Source organism: Desmodus rotundus, chromosome 5 (assembly GCF_022682495.2).
Source record: "Desmodus rotundus isolate HL8 chromosome 5, HLdesRot8A.1, whole genome shotgun sequence".
Taxonomy (NCBI): domain Eukaryota; kingdom Metazoa; phylum Chordata; class Mammalia; order Chiroptera; family Phyllostomidae; genus Desmodus; species Desmodus rotundus.
The window spans coordinates 63,976,153-63,995,559 of NC_071391.1; the positions used below are offsets into that span (position 1 = coordinate 63,976,153).

Below are 19,407 nucleotides of genomic sequence, written 5' to 3' on the forward strand. Positions count from 1 at the left end.
TTGCTGTAGCTCAGTGGATTGAGTGCTGACCTGCGAAGCAAGGGGTCGGTGGTTCAATCCCCAGTCAGAACACATGCCTGGGTTGTGGGCCAGGTCCCCAGTAGGGGGCGTGCAAGAGGCAACCACACGTGGATGTTTCTCCCTCTCTTTCTCTCATCTTTCCCCTCTAAAAATGAATAAATAAAATCTTTAAAACAAAAAAAGAGAGAGAAGGGTTTCAAAAGCAAGAGATCCCTGCCAGCAGGAAGGAATCAAAAATACTTCATTTCCAGGGAGGTCCTTTTTTTTTGAGAAAGGCCCCGAGGGACGAAGAGAAACGTGGCCGGGAGCGGGGCGGGGAGGATAGTGGGTGTAAAATATCCCATATAGAACTGGACATGTCTGAGGAAGGACAGTGATCCCTCCACACACAGGTTTCCCTTGCAAGAAATCTTTAGTAGATGCAAATGTACTTCTACTCACCTTTTATTCCACTTAAGAGCTGCTGTTTCAATAGTTTCAGCAAACTGATTTCCAGTAGAGGTTATTCCTGAGTTATTCCTGTTGAGAAATCAGAAGAGGTATATTAATAGGTTTCGGGGGCTATCCCTCTACACACTCCATTTTGGGGACACCCCCTCAAGTCCATGCCGAGAGGACAGTCACAGGGCTCCCCTCCCCCAACCGCCGGTCTTGGAGATGGACACGTACCACCATCAGCTGCACTGCCCTCCCCCCTTCCCTCACTTGTGAACGCAGCAGGCAGTCCTGAGCCCTGACCCAGAGAAGCACACACAGACAGACAGCAGCGGAGCAGGACCACGCAGCTCTGGTTTAGAAGGGCCTTCCTGCTCCAGCCCAGCAGGCAGGTCAAGCTTTGCTCCCCGCAACTCCTGAGGTTCCTACAACAAACCCTCTATTAACTTAAGCCGGCACAAGGGCATTTCTGTTCCTGGAACCAAAAATCCCTGATTTAAGAATAAGGTATGCAGGTTGGGATGAGAAAAAGAAACAAAAGTAGAAGGTGAAGAAAGAGGCTTCTGAAACAAAGCCTTGGAAAAATAAGAGATGAGAAAGTGACCTGGCCTGCTGAACTACCATTCCACAGTATCAGAGAGAAAGAGAAATGTGTGAGACCCAAAGACCAGACACAATAAATAATGCATAAAATCCCAGCAGTATGAAATATTAAGAGGGAAGCCCAGATACTGCAGAGAAGGGGCTCCTAATATGGGCATTATCCATAACAAAACAAAGACATAAGAATTTCATTGAAAATACACAGGTTAGACAGTGGAAAGTGACCACAGCCAGCAAAGAATGACTGAATGGTTGAATGGGTCAGCAGTTAGTGCTGGGCTCAGCGGTTCGGTTTTCTTCCGTCTGGTCTTGCCTGGCTGTGGTCATCTGGCGGTTCAGCTGAGCTGGATGGCAGGCCAGACGCTAGTGCCAGGTGCTAGCTGTTTGTGTTGCCTTTACAGCGTATTTTAGTAAACGGGAACCTTCCTTTCCTGAAGTCTTCAAAGATTTGTGCCCACTATCTCCTGGTTGTAAGTTTACATTGGTACTTGAGTTGTTCAGCCATGAAGTGACTTACTATAGTGCTTCAAGAATCCAACCCCTTCTAGTCCCCTCTACTAGGGAGTGATAATTTGGGTAAAATCCAGACACTGCGGTGTGTGAAAGGAAGGGGTAGGAGGCAGTGCTGGCAAGCAGAATACCTTTCAGGAGGCCCCGAATACCAAGTTAGGTTGGATGGACTTATTCAAGCAGCGTAAGAGTTGAAATGACTATAGTCTAATCCCATGTTCTCTAACAGATAATTACCATTCAGAAAATATAGAAGGCTAAAACTGGGCTGCAGACAGAAAATAACAACCGAATCACAAGGACGGAAGCAGTCAGATAAAAATTAAGTCGACAGCAAATGGTGACCTTTACCCTTGATAGGGTCCTCTGCCTGCTGCTGTTGGCTCATTAGCTGCAGCAAAGGCTTCACAAATTGCCCAGTTTCTGGGCCATCTAAGCAGCTCGGTGCTCCAGGGGCTCACTGGAGCATCGGCTCTCACTCAGCAGGGCACAGTACAGTGACGGGACACCAGCTGGCCTGCAGAACAGGCCGAAGGGTGGCTCTCCTGTTTGCCCACCGGGACCTGGCCCCCAGGAGGCTGATGCCACATCCTCTCTGTCCATCCCAAGCAGCCTGTGCTCCAATCTCAGTCCTCCCACTCCTCCTCTGGGCCTCAGTTCCCTCATTCATAAAGCAAGGCAGGGAGACCAGAGATACTCAAAGGTGGTCTGCAAACTGGTGCCACCTACCAACTCTGCTGAGGGTTCACGACAAGGTAAGTACAGAAATTGAGAGCTTTTGAAATTTTATAGCGCATGGCATTGCTACACAGCCAGGTACTCGATCAGTGCACCTGTCTTATTCAAGGGAGCACAGACAGGTGTATGAGTTCCCTGCAGCTGCCCTAACAAATGACCCCAAACTGAGTGGTGTGAAACAATATGAATATATTCTCTCCTAGTGCTGGGGGCCAGAAGCCCCAGTTAAGGTGTCGGCCCCGCCACACTCCCTCCAGAGGCTCTGGGGAGAATGTGTTCCTTGCCTTTCCCAGCTTCTAGTGGCGTTTCCTGGCTCCACAGGTGGCCACGTATCTCCTCCACTTCACTGCAGTGTGAGTGTGAGAGAGAGACCTCTCTCTTTCTCTCTCTTATAAGGACACCTGTGATGGCACTGAGGCCCACCTGGAAATCCGAGTTGATGTCATCTCAAAATCCTCATCTTAGTGACATCTGCGAAGACCTTTTTCCAAATAAGGTAACGTTATTTGGACACATCTGTGGGGCTACCACTTAGACCCCTACAGCTGGCTGGTTTGGATATCGTTGAACTTGTGCAACCAGCTGTACATGGTACACACCGTACACCCCTATCAGTTCACCACTGAGGAAATATACCACCACCCTGTCCTTCACTCAGCTGGGACCCTGTCCCTCCACAGCCCAGGGGCCGGGCCGGCAGGACCAGGCTGCAATGTGCTGGGAAGGTGAGGAGGCTCGCAGGTGGCAGGGCTGCCAAGGGTGAGTGCAGACTGCTCCCCCACCTTCCCTGGCAGGCAGCACAGAAGCTGTCTCCTCCCGACCCCTTATTCCTGTCCGTCACCTGCCTTTCGTTGTAAAGTGATTAAACTGAGCTGTTTTCTGTTCGAGTGTGCCTTCCCCGCCCAATAAATGCTCAGAGCTTTCCATGTCCAAGTTTGAAAACAGACTGAAAACTTTTTAATTAAAATCCTTGTGTACCCAGCACTGCCCTGCTACTAACACATCCTCTCCCGCAACACCCTGCCCTCTACCCTCAAGAACATTCAGGAAGTTCCCAGGCTTCGTAACAGAATCAAGAAAATACCTGGAGACTTAACAAAGCAAGGATTTAATTTCTCATTAGAAGTTTTCTTGCCTAGAATGAGTAGGTCTTGCTAAAGGAACCACGATGTTGAGTTCCTGTGCTGTTACATTTCAGTCTTTTTAAAGGGCAGACCATGCCAAAATGCCTGAGGATGTTTGAAACTGTAACACTCAATACAGGTATAGCCACAGTAAAATGGACACTCTCACCATTCAACTACTGGTAGGAGTGAAATAGGCACAATCTTTCCCAAATGCAATTTGGCAAATCCTTAAAAGTGGCTTAAAATTGTACACCCCCTCTGACGTAATTCCATCTTCGGAACTCGTCACTAGGGAATAACCTGAAATGGGGACAAAAGTGAACACTCAAAGGCATCCAGGGCAGTGTTCTGGATGAGACAAAAAATAATAGAAGTAAACTTACTAGCCAAGGAAAGGAAATGATTAGATAAGTTATGGTGGATTCATAAAGTTTTATGCAGCCATTAAAATGACATTTTACAAAAAACTTTTAATTAAAATAACAACTATAATAGCAACGGCTGATCCTTACATGGACCAGGCTCTATCCTAAGGTTATTACGTGCTTTGCTCATTATTAGCGCCCAATCCTTACATCAACTCAAAGAGGGAGGTATTGTTACTATTCCCACTTTACAGATCAGGAAACAGAGGTACCAAGAGTTAAGACACTTGCCCAGGGCCATTCTGGTACCTAGAGACAGCCCTGGGATTGGAGCCCAGCCCGTCTGGCTCCAGAGTCCAAGCTCCTGAACCCTAAACTAAGCTGAATGACAGTCACAAAGACATCAGGCCCTAACTCTGGAAGCCAAAAATGTTCCAGGATCTCAGCAGATATGATTAAGATAAGAATCTTAAGATGAAGAGATATCCTTGATCTTCTACGTGAATCCTAGAGGCCACCACAGGTGTCCTCAGAACAGAGGCGGAGGGAGATTTCACACAGACACACGCACACATGCACACACACACACACACACACAAGAAAGGCACGTGAGACAGGGGCAGATACTGGAGAGAGGGGGGCCACATGCCAAGGAATGCCAGCAGCCACCAGAAGCTGGGAGGGGCAAGGAACAGATTCTCTCTTACAGCCTCTAGAAGGAGCACAGGTCGGCCTTCACCTTGATTCAGACTTCTGGCCTTTCAGAACTATGAGAGAATACATTTCTGTTGTTTTAAGCCCCTCGGTTTGCAGAACTTTATTACAGCAGCCACAGGAAACTAATGCAAGCTCCTATACTGTACTGCTCTCAACGCAAGAGAAAATATTCATGTGTTAAGTGGGAAAAGTAGAAATCAAAATTTATACACAATGATCTTAATTATGCATATAAAAATGCATGCAAATACAACAAAATGTTTTGTAAGTGATTATCTCTGAATACTAGAATTACAAGTAATTTTCAGCATTATGGCTTTTGATACATTCCCAAATGTCTACAATCAGTGTGAATTACTTATACAAAGAAAAGAAAATTATTTTTAAAAATTAGCAACTCAGGCTATTTCTGTGACTCAAACTCAATCACAAAAATTAGAAATCAAGAGGACCAAAACTCCCTGAGAATTTTCTTAGTTCAGTCTCAGAGCAAAACCTGAAAAATCAGCAACCCAGATGCATGTCGTCCTCCAAGCGAGATCATGCCACCTGTGGCCCGTCTCAAGGCTAGCAGTTTTCAGACTCTGGCAGGAACATGATGTGGCCGAAGAAGTTTCAGACTTTGAAACGAGGATAACCTGAGCCGGTAATTTTTTTCCTGTCCACCTGGCTGTACGTGGGGTCGGGGGAAGCAGGTTTGGATGCACTCTCAGAGCTCACCCAGCCCGAAGTGACTGGTGAGGACTGCATGCCAAGAACCAAAAGCACTGTAGATGTTTATGTAGATGTTTGATTTCTCTGTAGGTGACTTCACAGAATGAAACATCAAATTAAACACTGGCTTAATATTCTTACCAAAGTCCTGACTCCAAGGCTGTTACTCTGTTGCAAAACCCTGCTCTATCATCTATCCAGGCAGTCAGAAGACCAAAGGCCAAGTTACTGTATCATCATGTCCTTTGATTAAACATATTCATGTAGAGAATGTATTAACATTTCCCCCCAGTGTATGGGCGGTACTGGATCCAAATAGAAAGTAGGGTGTATTTTGTGTTTAGTTATGCACGGTGGAGAAGAGAAGAATTACTGGTTGCCTCCCAAATCAGCCAGGTCAGAGCAGCAGAGCACGAAATCATGTTATATGATTTTATTCAGCTCACCCTGCAGAATGCAAATTTGGACACCGGGATGGAGACCGTGGTACGGGGTTTGTCCTTCAGCGTCAAGATGTTTCTGAGCATGTTTGTTTATTCTTCATTCAGCCAATCAACATATACAAAGCACTTACTATGTGCCGGGCACTAAGAGGAGGTTGGCTTGCATTTTAGAAGGTCCCATCTCCCACATGAGATACTCTGGGTGGTATGGTTGGGCAGGTAGCCCACAAAGTATTGAGAAGAATGCCTAAGTAACTTGGCAGGGTTTTGAAAATGGAAAAAGTGAAGTAAGGGGGTTACCACAGTGGACCTTCCTACATGCCACTGACATAACGCTTTCACTTGTAATTTTGGGTGATTAGTTAATGAATACTTGAGTCTCCCACGTACCCATCTACTTCATTCAAAAATATATTAATAGTTTTGGGGGATATTTTTTGCTCACCATTGGGTTGTTTTTCTTTTTTTTTCTTTCTGGGTTTTGTTTTTTTTTTTTGGCTCACCATTGTATGCCTAAATCTACCAGAGTCTAGCCTCCAGAGATACTTATTAAATATATAAGGCATAAATTAATGCATGAATGAAAAAAGGTAATCAGTTTCCTAATCTGTAAGAATGGAAAAGCCTGGCTACATGATTATTTCCCAAAGAAAATTCCAAGGAACCCATGAGATATGCCAAGAAAAGAAGGTTCACGTGTTAGTCAATTTGGAAAAATACTACATTCCGTAGCCTCCCGCCCCCCATAAAAATTCACAGTGAACATTATACAATAAAGGGTCAGGGAAATACTTCAATGAAAAAGCTGCATGAACATTCCCACACCTAGTTAGTTAACCCCAGAAGCCCTGCCACGCTTAATGCTTAGTGGCATCACAGAGAACCCACGTTCTAAGGAAACCCGGGAGAGCACTAACCCAAACTCTTCATTTTCCCCCAAACACTTATGAAACCCTGGCAACAATGATACAAGGATGATGAAGACAGCCAACCTCTAACAAGTTAACATTTAATAGGCAGGCAACTTGGTGCTGCGGACACCACGGTAAATGTGAAACCTGGCCCACAGTCTACGTGCTGTTGGAAGAGACCCACGTGATCGGCACTAGTATTAACTGAAGTGAGAGACGCCAACACACATAATTGTATACACACTCAGACATGTGTACACATACATGTATATGTGTACACGGGCACTTGCACACAAGGACGGAGAGGTGGTGAGGATGAGTATTCCAGGCAGGTGACTCAGGACAGTTGGCCTTATCCAGTGGTTTGCAAGGCAGGGTCTAAGACCCTCTCCGGGGTCAAACCTGTCTTCGGCTGTGTTGAGATTCGAGATGACGGTGCAGAGGCAAGGGTGGGTGAGCGTGCTGGTGCCTTGGCAAGAATCAAGGCATCTGGCCATATCAGTATTCACTGTATTCCCCTCCACCACACATTCATGGTTAAAAAAAGTCAACTGCACCTAAGAATGTCTTTGATAAAGAGATAAACATTATGGATTTTATTCACTATCGACCCCTGAGTGCCCATCTTTTCACTGTCCCAGGTGAAGGTTTGGAATCACTCATGAAGTACTCTGGGTGGGCCAAAGTGAGATGGCTGCAGGGGAAAGCAGCGCCTGTGTGGCTGGGCGAGGTGAACTGGCCGCTCTTTTTCATGGAGCACCACTTTTACTTGAAAGATGATGGAGAGAAAAATTGTGGTTACTTAGATCTGGGTATTTGTAAACATTGTCTCAAAAATTAGTAATTCAAGCTTGCTAGTTCAAGGAAAATTGATAGTATTTGTTGCTATAGAAAAATTGTTAGCTTTCAAGCAAAAATTAAAATTCTGAAAAACTTACATTGCCCACTGTGAGCTCTAGAGCATCTCAATACTTAAAGACTGCAGATGAGCATGGTAGTGACATTAATAAGTGCGGTATTTTCCAAATGATTAATGCATGGTGTTACAAAATGCTTGCAAGAGCCTTTCAGAGTCTAACATAGAGTAACAGATTTTAATGTAACAGAGTATGAAAAGTTCATTTACATGATTTCAGATCCTATGCCACAACAAACCTTTAAGAAACTACCACTTGTCAGGCTCTGATGCAGTTTCAAAGACTATCCACAATTAACTGAAAGGTTATCAGAATACTCCCCTTTTCCAACTACATTTCTGTGTAAGGCTGTATTTTTCTTCACAGAGTAGAATCAACACAACGTACTGCCACAGAATGCCTCCAAAAGCACTGGGGGGAACCCGGCTGTCTCCAAGTAAGGCAGACATTAAAGATATCTAGAAAAAGTAACACAGTGTCACTCTCTCATTAAATGTTTTCGTTTTGGAAGTAGTGCTTTTTTATTAAAAATGTTGTTTGTTACCATGTCATGGTTTTATTATTGCTATATTTAAACTAATTCAACAAATATTTTTAAATCTTTTCAATCTCAATTTCTAATATCGTAACGTACTGGATAGATGTAATCCACATCACTGAAAGCTCTTGGGGACCTTCTTAATTTTTAAGAATTTTTAAAGGAGTCTTGAATGAAAAGTTTGAGAGCTGCTGGTCAGGGCGTGGGGGAAGCAGGAAGTCGTGGCTGGCGGAGTGAGGTGAGGAGGCAGCGGGGAGAGGGGCAGCAGTGGGCCGCCACACTGATGGGGCGTCCAAAACCAACCTCACAAGAGCCGCTCCACAGTGCAGAGCACCAAAATGATACAGACCCGCCCTTCGGAAAGAGCAAGGACACGTAACTGTGCCCTCTGCCCTGTGAACGTAGGACTGGAAATCGAACTACAGGGCATTGGAGGTCCATTATTATAATCCACAAAATGAAATATAAATTTCCATAAGAGAGCAGACAGAGAAAAATAATAAAATTTAATGATGGAAGGGAAAGAAATGGGGTCTTGCAAAACAGACTGCCACCAAATGGAATCCTTGCAAAATGGGGGAAGTCATCAGTAACAAAGCGTGGGGCTTTAAACATCTAAAGATGCCAAAATCAAGATGCATTTCAGCAAGTCTGGAAAATAAAAATAAAGGAGCCAGCAAAGAGCAGTAAACTGCAGCATAAAGAGGGAAAACCAAGGCAGCCCAAAGAAGATAATGAGGAGCATTTAGAAGTAAAAAGTATAGAGGAGAGGAAATCAGCTCCCCCTTCTAGATCAGCGTTTTTCAACCAGGGCGCTGCCAGAATTTTTAAAACATGTAGTACCTGACTATTTAGGCAAGGGCACTGATCTCTTTTTCCCTTAGACGGTCAAAAAAAAAATGACAACAGCCAACACAATAACAGCCATCCAGTGTGAATGAATTAAATTATACCTACTATTTTGTCCCATTGGCAAAAAACATATTTGTTGCTATGCTGAAGAAGTTTAGTAATTAGTGTATATGTGTCATGAAATGAAAAAGCTGGAAAATCGCAGCTCCAGAGCATGTTCTCTATCCAACCACACGCATGCACTCCACACTGGGCAGGGGGGTAGACAGGAGCAGCAGGCAGCACTTCCGGAGACCCCTGCAGAATCCAGCATGGGGAACAGGAACTCCTGGCCTGGACAACCAGGCCTCCTGAGGAAGTACCTCACCCAGGAAAAGCTGCATTACACCAACCAAGGGCACAGACCATATAGAATAGACAGAAAGACAACTATTAAAACTTGCTCTCGAGGAGCTTCCAGTCATTATTTTCTAAGTCAAAAAAAACCCCCAAAAACAAAACTTTAGTATGGTAGTTGTAACTAAAATGATAAAGGTGTCCTACAAATAATGCCAGCTGAAGACCTCGGCAAGTTTCCCTGGGCCTCAGTTTCCTCTTCTGCAAAATGTGGAGTGCACCACCTACTTCACAGAGCTGGTGGAAGGGGAGGTAACGTATCACACCCTGAGCACACGCCTGGCGTATGGCAGACTCCCTAAAAGCAAAAGCTGTATTACTATCAGTATAGTTATGACTTCAGGGCCAAAGTGCAATACAGAGTTGTCACTGCATTAATGTACTTCAGAAAGCTCCCCACAGGTCAAATATCAAAGTTTTTTTTAAAAAGCACCAATATGTGAATTTAGAGAAGGAACTGAAATGGCTTTGCCCCAGGCCTACACTCAGTCAACAGATAAAAGAACTGCCCTTAACCTTGGTTGGGCCTGATGCCACTGGGCCAGCAGGGGCACCCTCATGCACAAGGAAGCCTAAAAGAGAAGAAAGGAAGAAACAAAACCACCCCCTTCCTGAAGAGCCAACACTGCTCTGCCACGTACCTTTCACAGAATTTATCTCCTCTGCCTGTCGTGATCAGCCCGCAGATAGGTGGGTACACCATCATCACCCGAAGCTGTCTCATAGCTAAACTGCAAAGATGTGCTGTAAACAGGGCCTTTATCTCTTGATCTGGGGTCCAGGACTCTCACCAGGCCACAGGGCCCCTCCCACAGGTAGCTGAGGGCCTGTACAATTGATGCAGGCCAGCAGCTAGCTCTTCATCCAATTAGAATAGTACATTGGAAACCCAGTGGATTAAAAGATAACCACCCCCCACCACATACACACAAAAGATTTTGACCCATCTATAAACATAAACATGGCTAATTAAAGAACAGCTTTCTAGAAAGGTCAGATAGAAAGAAGAATAAGGAATATTCTGATATAATTAAGTCAAAAATGAGATTCTTGCCTTTCTTCACCTCTACAGGGTAACCACAAAGAAACTTCATTTCCTTAATGTGATCTTTTCTTCCGTTTCCTTTTGATTCAAACTGGCCTCATCCAGCAGCCTGACTCACCTGTGTCCCCCGCTCCATTAAGCATTAAGCCCTCAAGACAATGAATGTCTAACCCACATCAAACAATCTTAGGAACAAAGCCTCAGGTCTGCTGACCACAGAGACAGTTTCCATCCAACTAGAGATACGTCTAGGCCTCAGCTGTGTCTCAGCTTCAGGCCCAAAAAGGTAGCGAAACCAGACAGAGTGATGCCACGGCTGCATCAGGACCAGACGTAATGACCAATGACCCCTACCCTAGTGCGACCAATTGGTATAGACCGCGACCCTAATGCCAGTGGTCACCATGATGAACAATTTTCCCCTATATAACCCATCCCCTGAACGCCATCTCAGAGCCAGGTCTTTGAGCATTAGCTCGCCTGTGCCTCTGGGTGTGGGCCACTTCCTAAAAATAAACCCTCACTTTCTTTGCTGCGAGCTCCTGTTCCTGTCTTACTGGGCTTTGATGCACACAGGCAAACAGGCCGCTTTAGTCCGGTAAATGGGCTAACGGAACACCCAGTAAGCATTCATTGATTGACCGGCCAGACACTGCCCTCAGGGCTAGGGGTGTGAGCCAGCCCATGTGTCGTCAACTGAACAGCAAACCAATACTTTCTGGATACAGTAAGTGCCGTGGACTGCAGCCCAGGGTACCATGGGAGCAGGTCATGAAGGGCCTGGGTCTGAGGTCACAGGAGCACATTCACCGCACTCGTGGGGGCTCAGAGCCCACGAGACAGGATGAGCTGTGCGGCTCAAGTGGCAGCAGGGACCAGGCAACACAGGCCTGTCACCACACAGAATGCACATTATCCTAACAGTAGGGGACCCTCCTCTTAGAGAAGCATCATCCAGTTTGCACTGTAAGCGGTTACTGTGGCTGCTGCTCAGAGATCTGGAGGGGACAGGAGTAAAGGTACAGATGTCTACCAAACAGAAACTTTCCGACTCTTCTTTTTTTTTTTATCACAACTTGCAGAATAAGAAAAACACTTTACTTTGCAACCCAATATATATATAAACACTCACACACACACAGAGTCTTCGAGAGGCGGGCTACCAGCCTGGGCTGGTGGGCGGGCTGGAACACCGGCGTTCTCTGTGACCTGGGCCGGTTTCTCCACTGCCCTGAGCCTCAGGTTCCTCATCTATAAAGCAGGAGTAACAGTAATGATCCCACCACATAGGTTGTTGTGGGGGATAAATAAGTCCGTATATGTAAAGCCCTTAACAACGTTAACCTTTTCTCTGTAAAACCATTATTATATACAAACTACAAGTTTCACAGAATAAACTCAACCGTACTACATGCACTCCACTCTGATGGTTTTGATTCTTCTTTTCCTTTCTTCCTTAATGTTAGTAAAAATCCTCTAAATTAATTTCAGAACCCAGTAACCTGGGTCATGACCCACAGCTGGAGGTGATGGCTTGGACTTGGGAGACAAGGATGAGGAAAGGAGTAGGAGGAGACACAGCCCACAGACCTGGAGAACAATCAGAACGGGGCAGGGCAGGGGGAGGTATCAGAGGTCCTCTCAGGCCTCTGGGATGATGTGCTGGAGAACCCAGCTGAGGAGCAAGTGTAGGTCTGTGGGAAGAGAGGAAAAGAACAGACTTCTAGATCTAGACTTTCCATGTAGACTGGAGGACGATTTGGGTGGGGGTGACAGAAGGAACTTAAGCACTTTGCCATCAGGGAACCGTGTAGCCAGATTCCCATCAGAACTGTAGCTACTGACAAAGAAGGCGTCTCCAGACTGGGCAGGGGAGGTGCACAGCCTTTGTGAACCGAGCACAGCAGCAAGCGGCTGATGGAGGACTCGAGGATTTGGGGCTCCTGCCAAATGTCTTCCCCTACCCGACCCAAATAAAGCACTAATCACATTTAATTAGAGTCTGTCTGCCCATCTGTTTCCTCTACTAAGCAAGCAGATTCGGGACAGAGACTACCCGTCTCATTAATCTTTCTATTCCTCGGCCTTCCTGAGCCCACTGCCTGCCTGCCGCCTCAAGTAGGCGCTCAACAAACATCTGACGAATTGACAGTCAAGATTCACCATGATAAAACTCCAAAGAGGCCATTTACAGTGCAGGAAAATAAAATAAGGCAGAGCGAATTGAGGGGGTGCACAATCTGCTAGGGGGGTTCTGATGAGTTAAAGGCGTGGGCTAACCAAAAGGCAACTGTTCACAGAGAAAACGAGTCTGCAAAAAAGAGTTGAACTCTGGAATGCGTGAAGGGTATGGATCTTCATTATAATGATCGGAAAACACTAAGCAGATCTGGGATGGAAATCAGGAAGGCAAAGGAAAAATAACACAGGAAAATGAGGCATAATGTGTATGTATCATTTGGTCTCTTCCAAAAGATCACCCTAAACGTTTCGTTCTTGACATCACTTCCCCTTCCCTTGTTACACTTACCATCAACTGCAGGCTTCCTCTGGGATGCCTCGTCGTTTCCCATCCTCTGCCACCCTCCAAAGCCCAGTTCCTTATGTGTTACCTGGTTTTTTCTATAGGCATATGACTCGTTCCCCCAATAGACAGGAGTGGTGTTACACACCTCCTTATCCACTCTACCACTATACCTCACAGACAAGGCACCCAATAGCAGTTGATTAGCTGACTTTTACACTGATTGATTTGACACTAAACACCAAATTCAGATTCTTATTTTCTATTCTTACCCCCTTTAGTTGCAACGGTTACTAAAGCTACCATTCTTAATAGCACTAGCTACATTTATTTAGCACCTACCACATACAAGACACAGCTAGGGACTTGAAACACATCATCTTATTCCCATTGGAGGGATGACAAGATTGTGGCTCAAAGACAACACAGTTTAGTAAGCGACAACATCAGGATATTCAAACCGAAGGCTACTTAACTCCAAGGCCAAATAAGTGCGCAATCACTCTAAAATTTCAGCACGATTTTCCCTGGCACAGGAGGCATGGGCAACGGCCCATCTGATATGAAATCTGTACTCAATGCTCACCAGCACATAATTAGAGCTCAACTCAGAGAAAGCTTATTTTAGGCTTGAAAAGGCCATAATCTATCAAGACCCATTCATTCATTTTCTGCAAATACTGAGATTAGGTCAGGCTTATTTTAACTCTTTAAAAAAAAATCGAATGTGCTAAAGACATCATCTGTTTCTGTAAGAATGTGTTCTGAACAATCAAATCATTAGTGTCAGATAATTAGTAAAATAACCACCAAACTTGTAACAGCCCCCGTCTCCTATGTTACAGTCCCCCAAAGCTTTCACATACATTTTTTTCATCTGGACACATCAGTAACTGTGAAGTGATTACGGTTACTTCCTTGTACACATGCAAAAGAAAAGCAAGACTAAGAGAAGTTCAGTGAGTGGCTAAAGGTCACACCATGTTTACTTAAGATCCTTGATTATAAGGGACAAAACAAAGCCAGTCCAATTAGCCTAGGGGAAGGAAACCACCACAGGGAAGGGCAGGGGACCCCCTGATGAGCACATTCCGAATCTTGGTTTCTCTCTGCCTAGGACCTCCTCCCTCCCCAACTGGGCCCAGTTCTCCTCCAGACAGGAAACCAGGGCCACCTGAGGTCCAGGCCCCTATTTTCCCAGCTTCACCACCTCAGAGGAAAAGGCTCTTGGGCTTCAAGTTCAAAACTCCATGGAGATGGGCTTGAAATGATACCCACCGTGCCTCTACTCAGCCAGCCCTACGCTGAATAATAAAATGCTGGGAACAGCGGGATAGACACAGGCAGCTTCTCCAAGGACATGTCTCCATTAAATCCTCTCCGTCCCCACAGACTAAACTTCCCCACCTCCCTTAATTGTTCTGATCTGGCTGAGCGGTCCAAAAGTGATAAAAGCAGTTCTGGGCTTTTCCTTTTAGCTTCCACGTGGGAGGCCCCCTCACATTCACTGCGGTGTATACAGGGTTTCCCTGTGCCTGCGGCTCCGTGGAAAGAGAGGCAGGGAGAAGCCCCATTTTAACATCCTATTACATGGCTGCAAGTACTGCCTTGGAGTCTCTGAAACGCATGGGCCTCATAATAAAGTCTCCCCTTTCACTGAAAAAAAGAAAAGAAAAGAAAAGAACTCAGGGAGAGCCCTGACTAGCCCAGTCAGGTCAAGGGTCCACCTTTGGCACAGGGGACCAATCAGGAACCACACCCAGCAGGCCCCAAGAGTGGTCAGAGGGGAAGCAGTTCCCCAGAAGGAGGAGGACCAGGCAGACGGAATAATAAAACTAAGTAGAAATTCTGTACACACTATACTGCTAAGCCACCGCTCTTCAGATGCCAAGTCCAATGATCTTTCTTATTTCTACACCACAGCTGATGTTATTTGGGCACTAAATTGTGTAGTAACGATAAGTATGTAAAAAGGTGCTAATTGTACAGCAAAGAGGTCGAGTGCAAACAGAATCAGAAAAGAGAGAGATTGATGTACCCATTTACATCCCAGTAATACGTATCTTAGAATTAGTCCTCTCCGCAGTGCAATTCGGTGCTAAGAAACAAAACCTGTTATTTCTTCATCGGTGAAAGTCAGACCAGCCTTTGCAGCCTCCCGGCTTCCCCCTTCCCCTCTGCCCTTACAGCTCAGTGAGGTGGGCTCTCCTTAGGTCCCAGTCTTCAATTCCTCTACTCTGCCAGAGGGGTCATCAGGCCCAGGGGATGACTAAAGTCCCTTCTTCTGAGGAAAGAGCAGGAATCAGAAACACAAAACCAGCCTACAAAGATGAACCCAGCTGCTCGGTTTCCTGCAAAGAGTGGAGGGTTGACAAGATACCCGCACCCCTCAGGTAGGAAGCAGCAGGGGCAAGGAAGGGAAGTGGGCGGGGACACCTGCCCCTCACTGCCTTGTTGAGACTGCTGCAATTCGCTTGGGGTGTTTTTCTTTAATTGGATCAAGCACTTCTCTATCCCTCACTACCTGCAGCGTTTCATGTGCTGTAGGAACACTGCTTGCTTTAGCTGGCAGAAGTCAGCTTTCACTACCAGCTTCACTGGCTGCACCTGCTAATGGTAATTCTGAAAGGAATCTAGGAAACTGGATTTTTTGATCCTTTTCTCCAAGGCCTAACCTAAACCTAGATGGCTGAAATCAACCCGTTTCTCTAGTTCTGGCATTTTGCTTCTCCCCCTAAGCCCCTTTCATTCTCTCCTTCCACAGACCAGAAATGAAGGTCAGTGTTCAGTAAGCACTTACAGCGCGCTCAGCACTTTCTACCCATGGGCTCACCTCATTCCCACAGCAACCCTGTAAGGGCTCCTTTTAAACCCTCCTCACAGAAGAAAGAATAGGCTGAATGAGGGGAGGCTCCTCGGGGGGTTCACTCTGCGTGGGGGACAGGCCACCCTCCCAGCAGGGGGACTTGCACACTCCCTCTTTGAACCCACGGTAAAGGGCCTCTCTGAAGAGTAACTCTTGTTTGCTGTCCACAGAAAAGCCACCCTTGGCAAGAACACATCTGTGTTGCCCCTTCAAAAAATGCTTGTGATGAGGTAAAATTCACCTAACACAAATTTACCATTTGTAAAGTGTTCAATTCAGTGGCATTTAAGATATTCACAATGTGGAGCAACTACTGCCTCCCTCCCTCTAGTTCCCAACCATTTTCATCACCCCAAAAGAAAACTCACACCATTAAGTGGCCACAATCCCCATACTCCCCTTCCCCAACCCCTGAAAACTGCCCCTTTGCTTTCCGTCTCTGCGGATCTATCTACTCTGGACAGTTCACACAAATGCGATCATACAACATGTGACCTTTGTGTTTGCTTCTTTCTCCTATGGCACAGTGCTTTCAAGGTTTATCCGGGTTTTGGCGCATATCTGTGCCTCCTTTCTTTCTATGGCTGAACCACACTCCATTGTATGGACGTGACACGTTGTGTGTATCTGGTCACCAGCTGGCGGACATCTGCGTTATTTCCATTCGGTACCGTGAACAGTGCCGCTACAGACATCTGCACACAAAGACTGGAGCCCCTGTTTTCAATTCTCTCCAATATACCTAGGGTGGAACGGCTAGCTCTTATGGTGAGTCTCTTTCACTCTCTGAGGAACCCTTTAAAATATTTTGAAAATAGGAGGCTCTACAAAGAAAATCCAAAAGGAAACTGAAAGTACAATGTAGAACCAAGATGAGCTCAAAGAAGTTAAAAAATGTACTTTTCTAGCCTCACCCTATTTTTGACTAGGCAGAAGAAACCCAAACAGTATAGTTCTTTTTAAAAGGCCAAGAACACGAGGAAGCAAAAATTAAGATGTGCAATTTCTACCAAATAATTAACAAGGGTTTCTGTGTCTCCAGCATATTTTTAACAACAAAATCACACCTGAACAGGGCTCCACTGAAAACCACATGACTCTCTGTAAGACACCTGAACCACAGACGGTAGCTGGGAGGACCCAGCAGAGGCCCTGAACCAGGACAACTTTCTAGTATCAGGAAAGACAGCATTTTCTGCTCTGGCACTCATTTCTAGTAAAACCATTGTTTTCCTCTTTGGAAAGACATAAGCCCCCAGCATTCTTTTAAAAACAATCTTGCCACACATCGTCTGTCATCGGAAAAATGCAAATTAGGAGGAGACACCATTGCAGACCTGGGAGAATGGCCACAATCCAGAAGACTGACAACAGGAAATGCTGGTGAGGAGGTGAACAACAGGCACTCTCATTCACCGCTGGTGGGAGTGCAAAATGGCACAGTTACTCTGGAAGACAAGTAGTCTGTTCCTTACAAAACTGAACACATTCTTACCATATTACCCAGCAATTGTGCCTTTGCGTTACGTACCCTAAAGATCCGAAAACTCGTGTCCACACAAAAACCTGCACGTGGATGTTTATAGCAGCTTTATCGTAATTGCTTGGAAGCAGTTAAGATGTCGTTCAGTAGGTGAATGGATAAAGAAACTGTGCTACATCCAGACAATGGAATATTATTCTGCACTAAATAGAAATGGGCTATCAAGCCATGAAAAGACATGAAGGAACCTTAAATTCATATTATTAAGTGAAAAAAGCCAATCTGAATGGCCCTGCTGGTGTGGCTCAGTGGACTGAGTGCCGGCCTAGGAACCAAAGGGTCTCTGGTTCGATTCCCAGTCAGAGCACATGCCTGGGTTGCAGGCCAGGTCCCCAGAAGGGGATGTGTAAGAGGCAACCACACTTGATGTTTCTCTCCCTCCTCCCTCCCTTCCTCTCTCTCTAAAACTAAATAAATAAAATCTTTAAAAAAAAGAGAGAAGCCAACCTGAGAAGGCGAGAAACCGTATGATTCCAACTATACAACACTGTGGAGAAGACAGCACTGTGGAGAGAGTAAAAATATCTGAGGCTCCCAGGTGCTGGGGGTGGCTGAACAGGCAGAATACAGAGGATTTTTACGCCAGTGAAAATACCGTGTATGATACTATACTATGCATACGTGTCACATTTGTCCATACCCACAGAATGCACACCACCAAGAGTGAACCCTAATGTAAACTGCGGACTCTGGGTGATTATGATGAGTCAGTGTAGATTCATCGGCTTTCACACCTGTCCCTCTGGGGTGGGGAATGTGGATAACCGAGGAGGAGGCTATGCATGGGGAAGGAGCAACGGACTATGCAGAAAATCTCTGTACCCTCTGTTCAATATTGTTATGAACCTAAAACCACTAGAAATAAGCAAGGGCTTATTAAAAAAAAAAACCTTTAAGTCCCATCCCTTAAATAAAGTATTTCTAATCAGCTCTAAACCATGAGCAACACTTTTAAGAATGACTTGCTAGAGAGTAAGTGTAGCCCAAGGAGGGTGAGGCAATCATGAAAACCAATCCACGGTCTTTCAGCAGCTCTTATGAGGCTGCCAATCACCAATGACGTTAACGGGGAGGACAGCGACAAGATGGGAATGCAGAGCGACGGTACCAGAAGACGACACATCAGCACCTTCAAATTAAGTGAAGAACGAAACAGTTCTCCGAAGGACACAGTAAGCTAACTGCAAATGACAAAATTGACTCTTCGGATACAAGCGAGACACCAATATGACAGGGACGGCTGGCAAATCAGGTAAGAGGCAGGCGTGCTGACAGCATTCACTGGGCAGGTGTTCAGTCAGGCAGGAAGTGGGCTGAAAACAACTCCATGCCTTCACTCTGTAGGCCTGTCCCGGAGCACAAGACAGTACCCTGCAATGCCAGCAGCAGGCTGGAGAGGAACTCACACCCCACTTTTTGCACAAGTGGTGGCTAGCAAAGATGCACACGCAAAAGATAAACAAACTGACACTGAGATTAGCTCTGGTAAGCCCTTTAACGTTCACACCGAAACTGAAGGCCAAAAAGGAAACAAGCAAGAAAGTAGCTTATTATGAATCAAAAAAGTCATTCCTTTCTCCTGAGTGACTCTCCTTGGTCAGCCTCAGACACAGGCAGCCCTCCATGCTTGGGCTGAACGTGGTTAGGACAAACCCAGACATGATTTAAAAACCAACAGCAAAGTGATGGGATCTCCCTTACTTGTAACATCCCCTGTGCAAGGCGCTACCAAACTGAGACTTAAGTCCAGCCCACTGGGCATACCTGTGGTCTGAATATACTAGGGGAAAAAAAAAAACACATACAGCACGAGGAGTCATTTGGCAGAGGCAGGGGAAGGGGAGATACGCTGAGAATATAAAATCAAGGAAAGAAACAGTTATCAGGACCAACAGCTGGTAGAGGCCTACAGGTCCCTGTTTAATAGAAAGTGGGATCTCCCCCTCCTGGTGGCCAGCATCACGTCCCTCGGGTCCGAAAAGAAACTGAACACTCGGCACACAAAGCAGAGCGTTGGAGCTAGGAGGCTGAAGCATCTGGGCCACTCCCTTGTTTTAGAGAAAATAATCCTGAGATTCGGAGAGGTTCAGCAATATATCCAGGACCAAGTGTTAACAGCAGTAAGGCGAAGTCTATAACCCC

The 19,407-nt window shown here is 45.8% G+C and overlaps 1 protein-coding gene across 1 annotated transcript in view; it reads right to left on the bottom strand.

Moving 5' to 3' along the window:
• Positions 1-19,407, bottom strand: part of LOC139440946 (uncharacterized) — a 93,325-nt gene that overhangs the window by 26,165 nt on the left and 47,753 nt on the right. Inside the window, exon 5 of the mRNA XM_071221597.1 lies at positions 463-540. Within this exon, the coding sequence (XP_071077698.1) occupies positions 463-540 (78 nt within the window). The remainder of the gene's footprint in view (positions 1-462; positions 541-19,407) is intronic.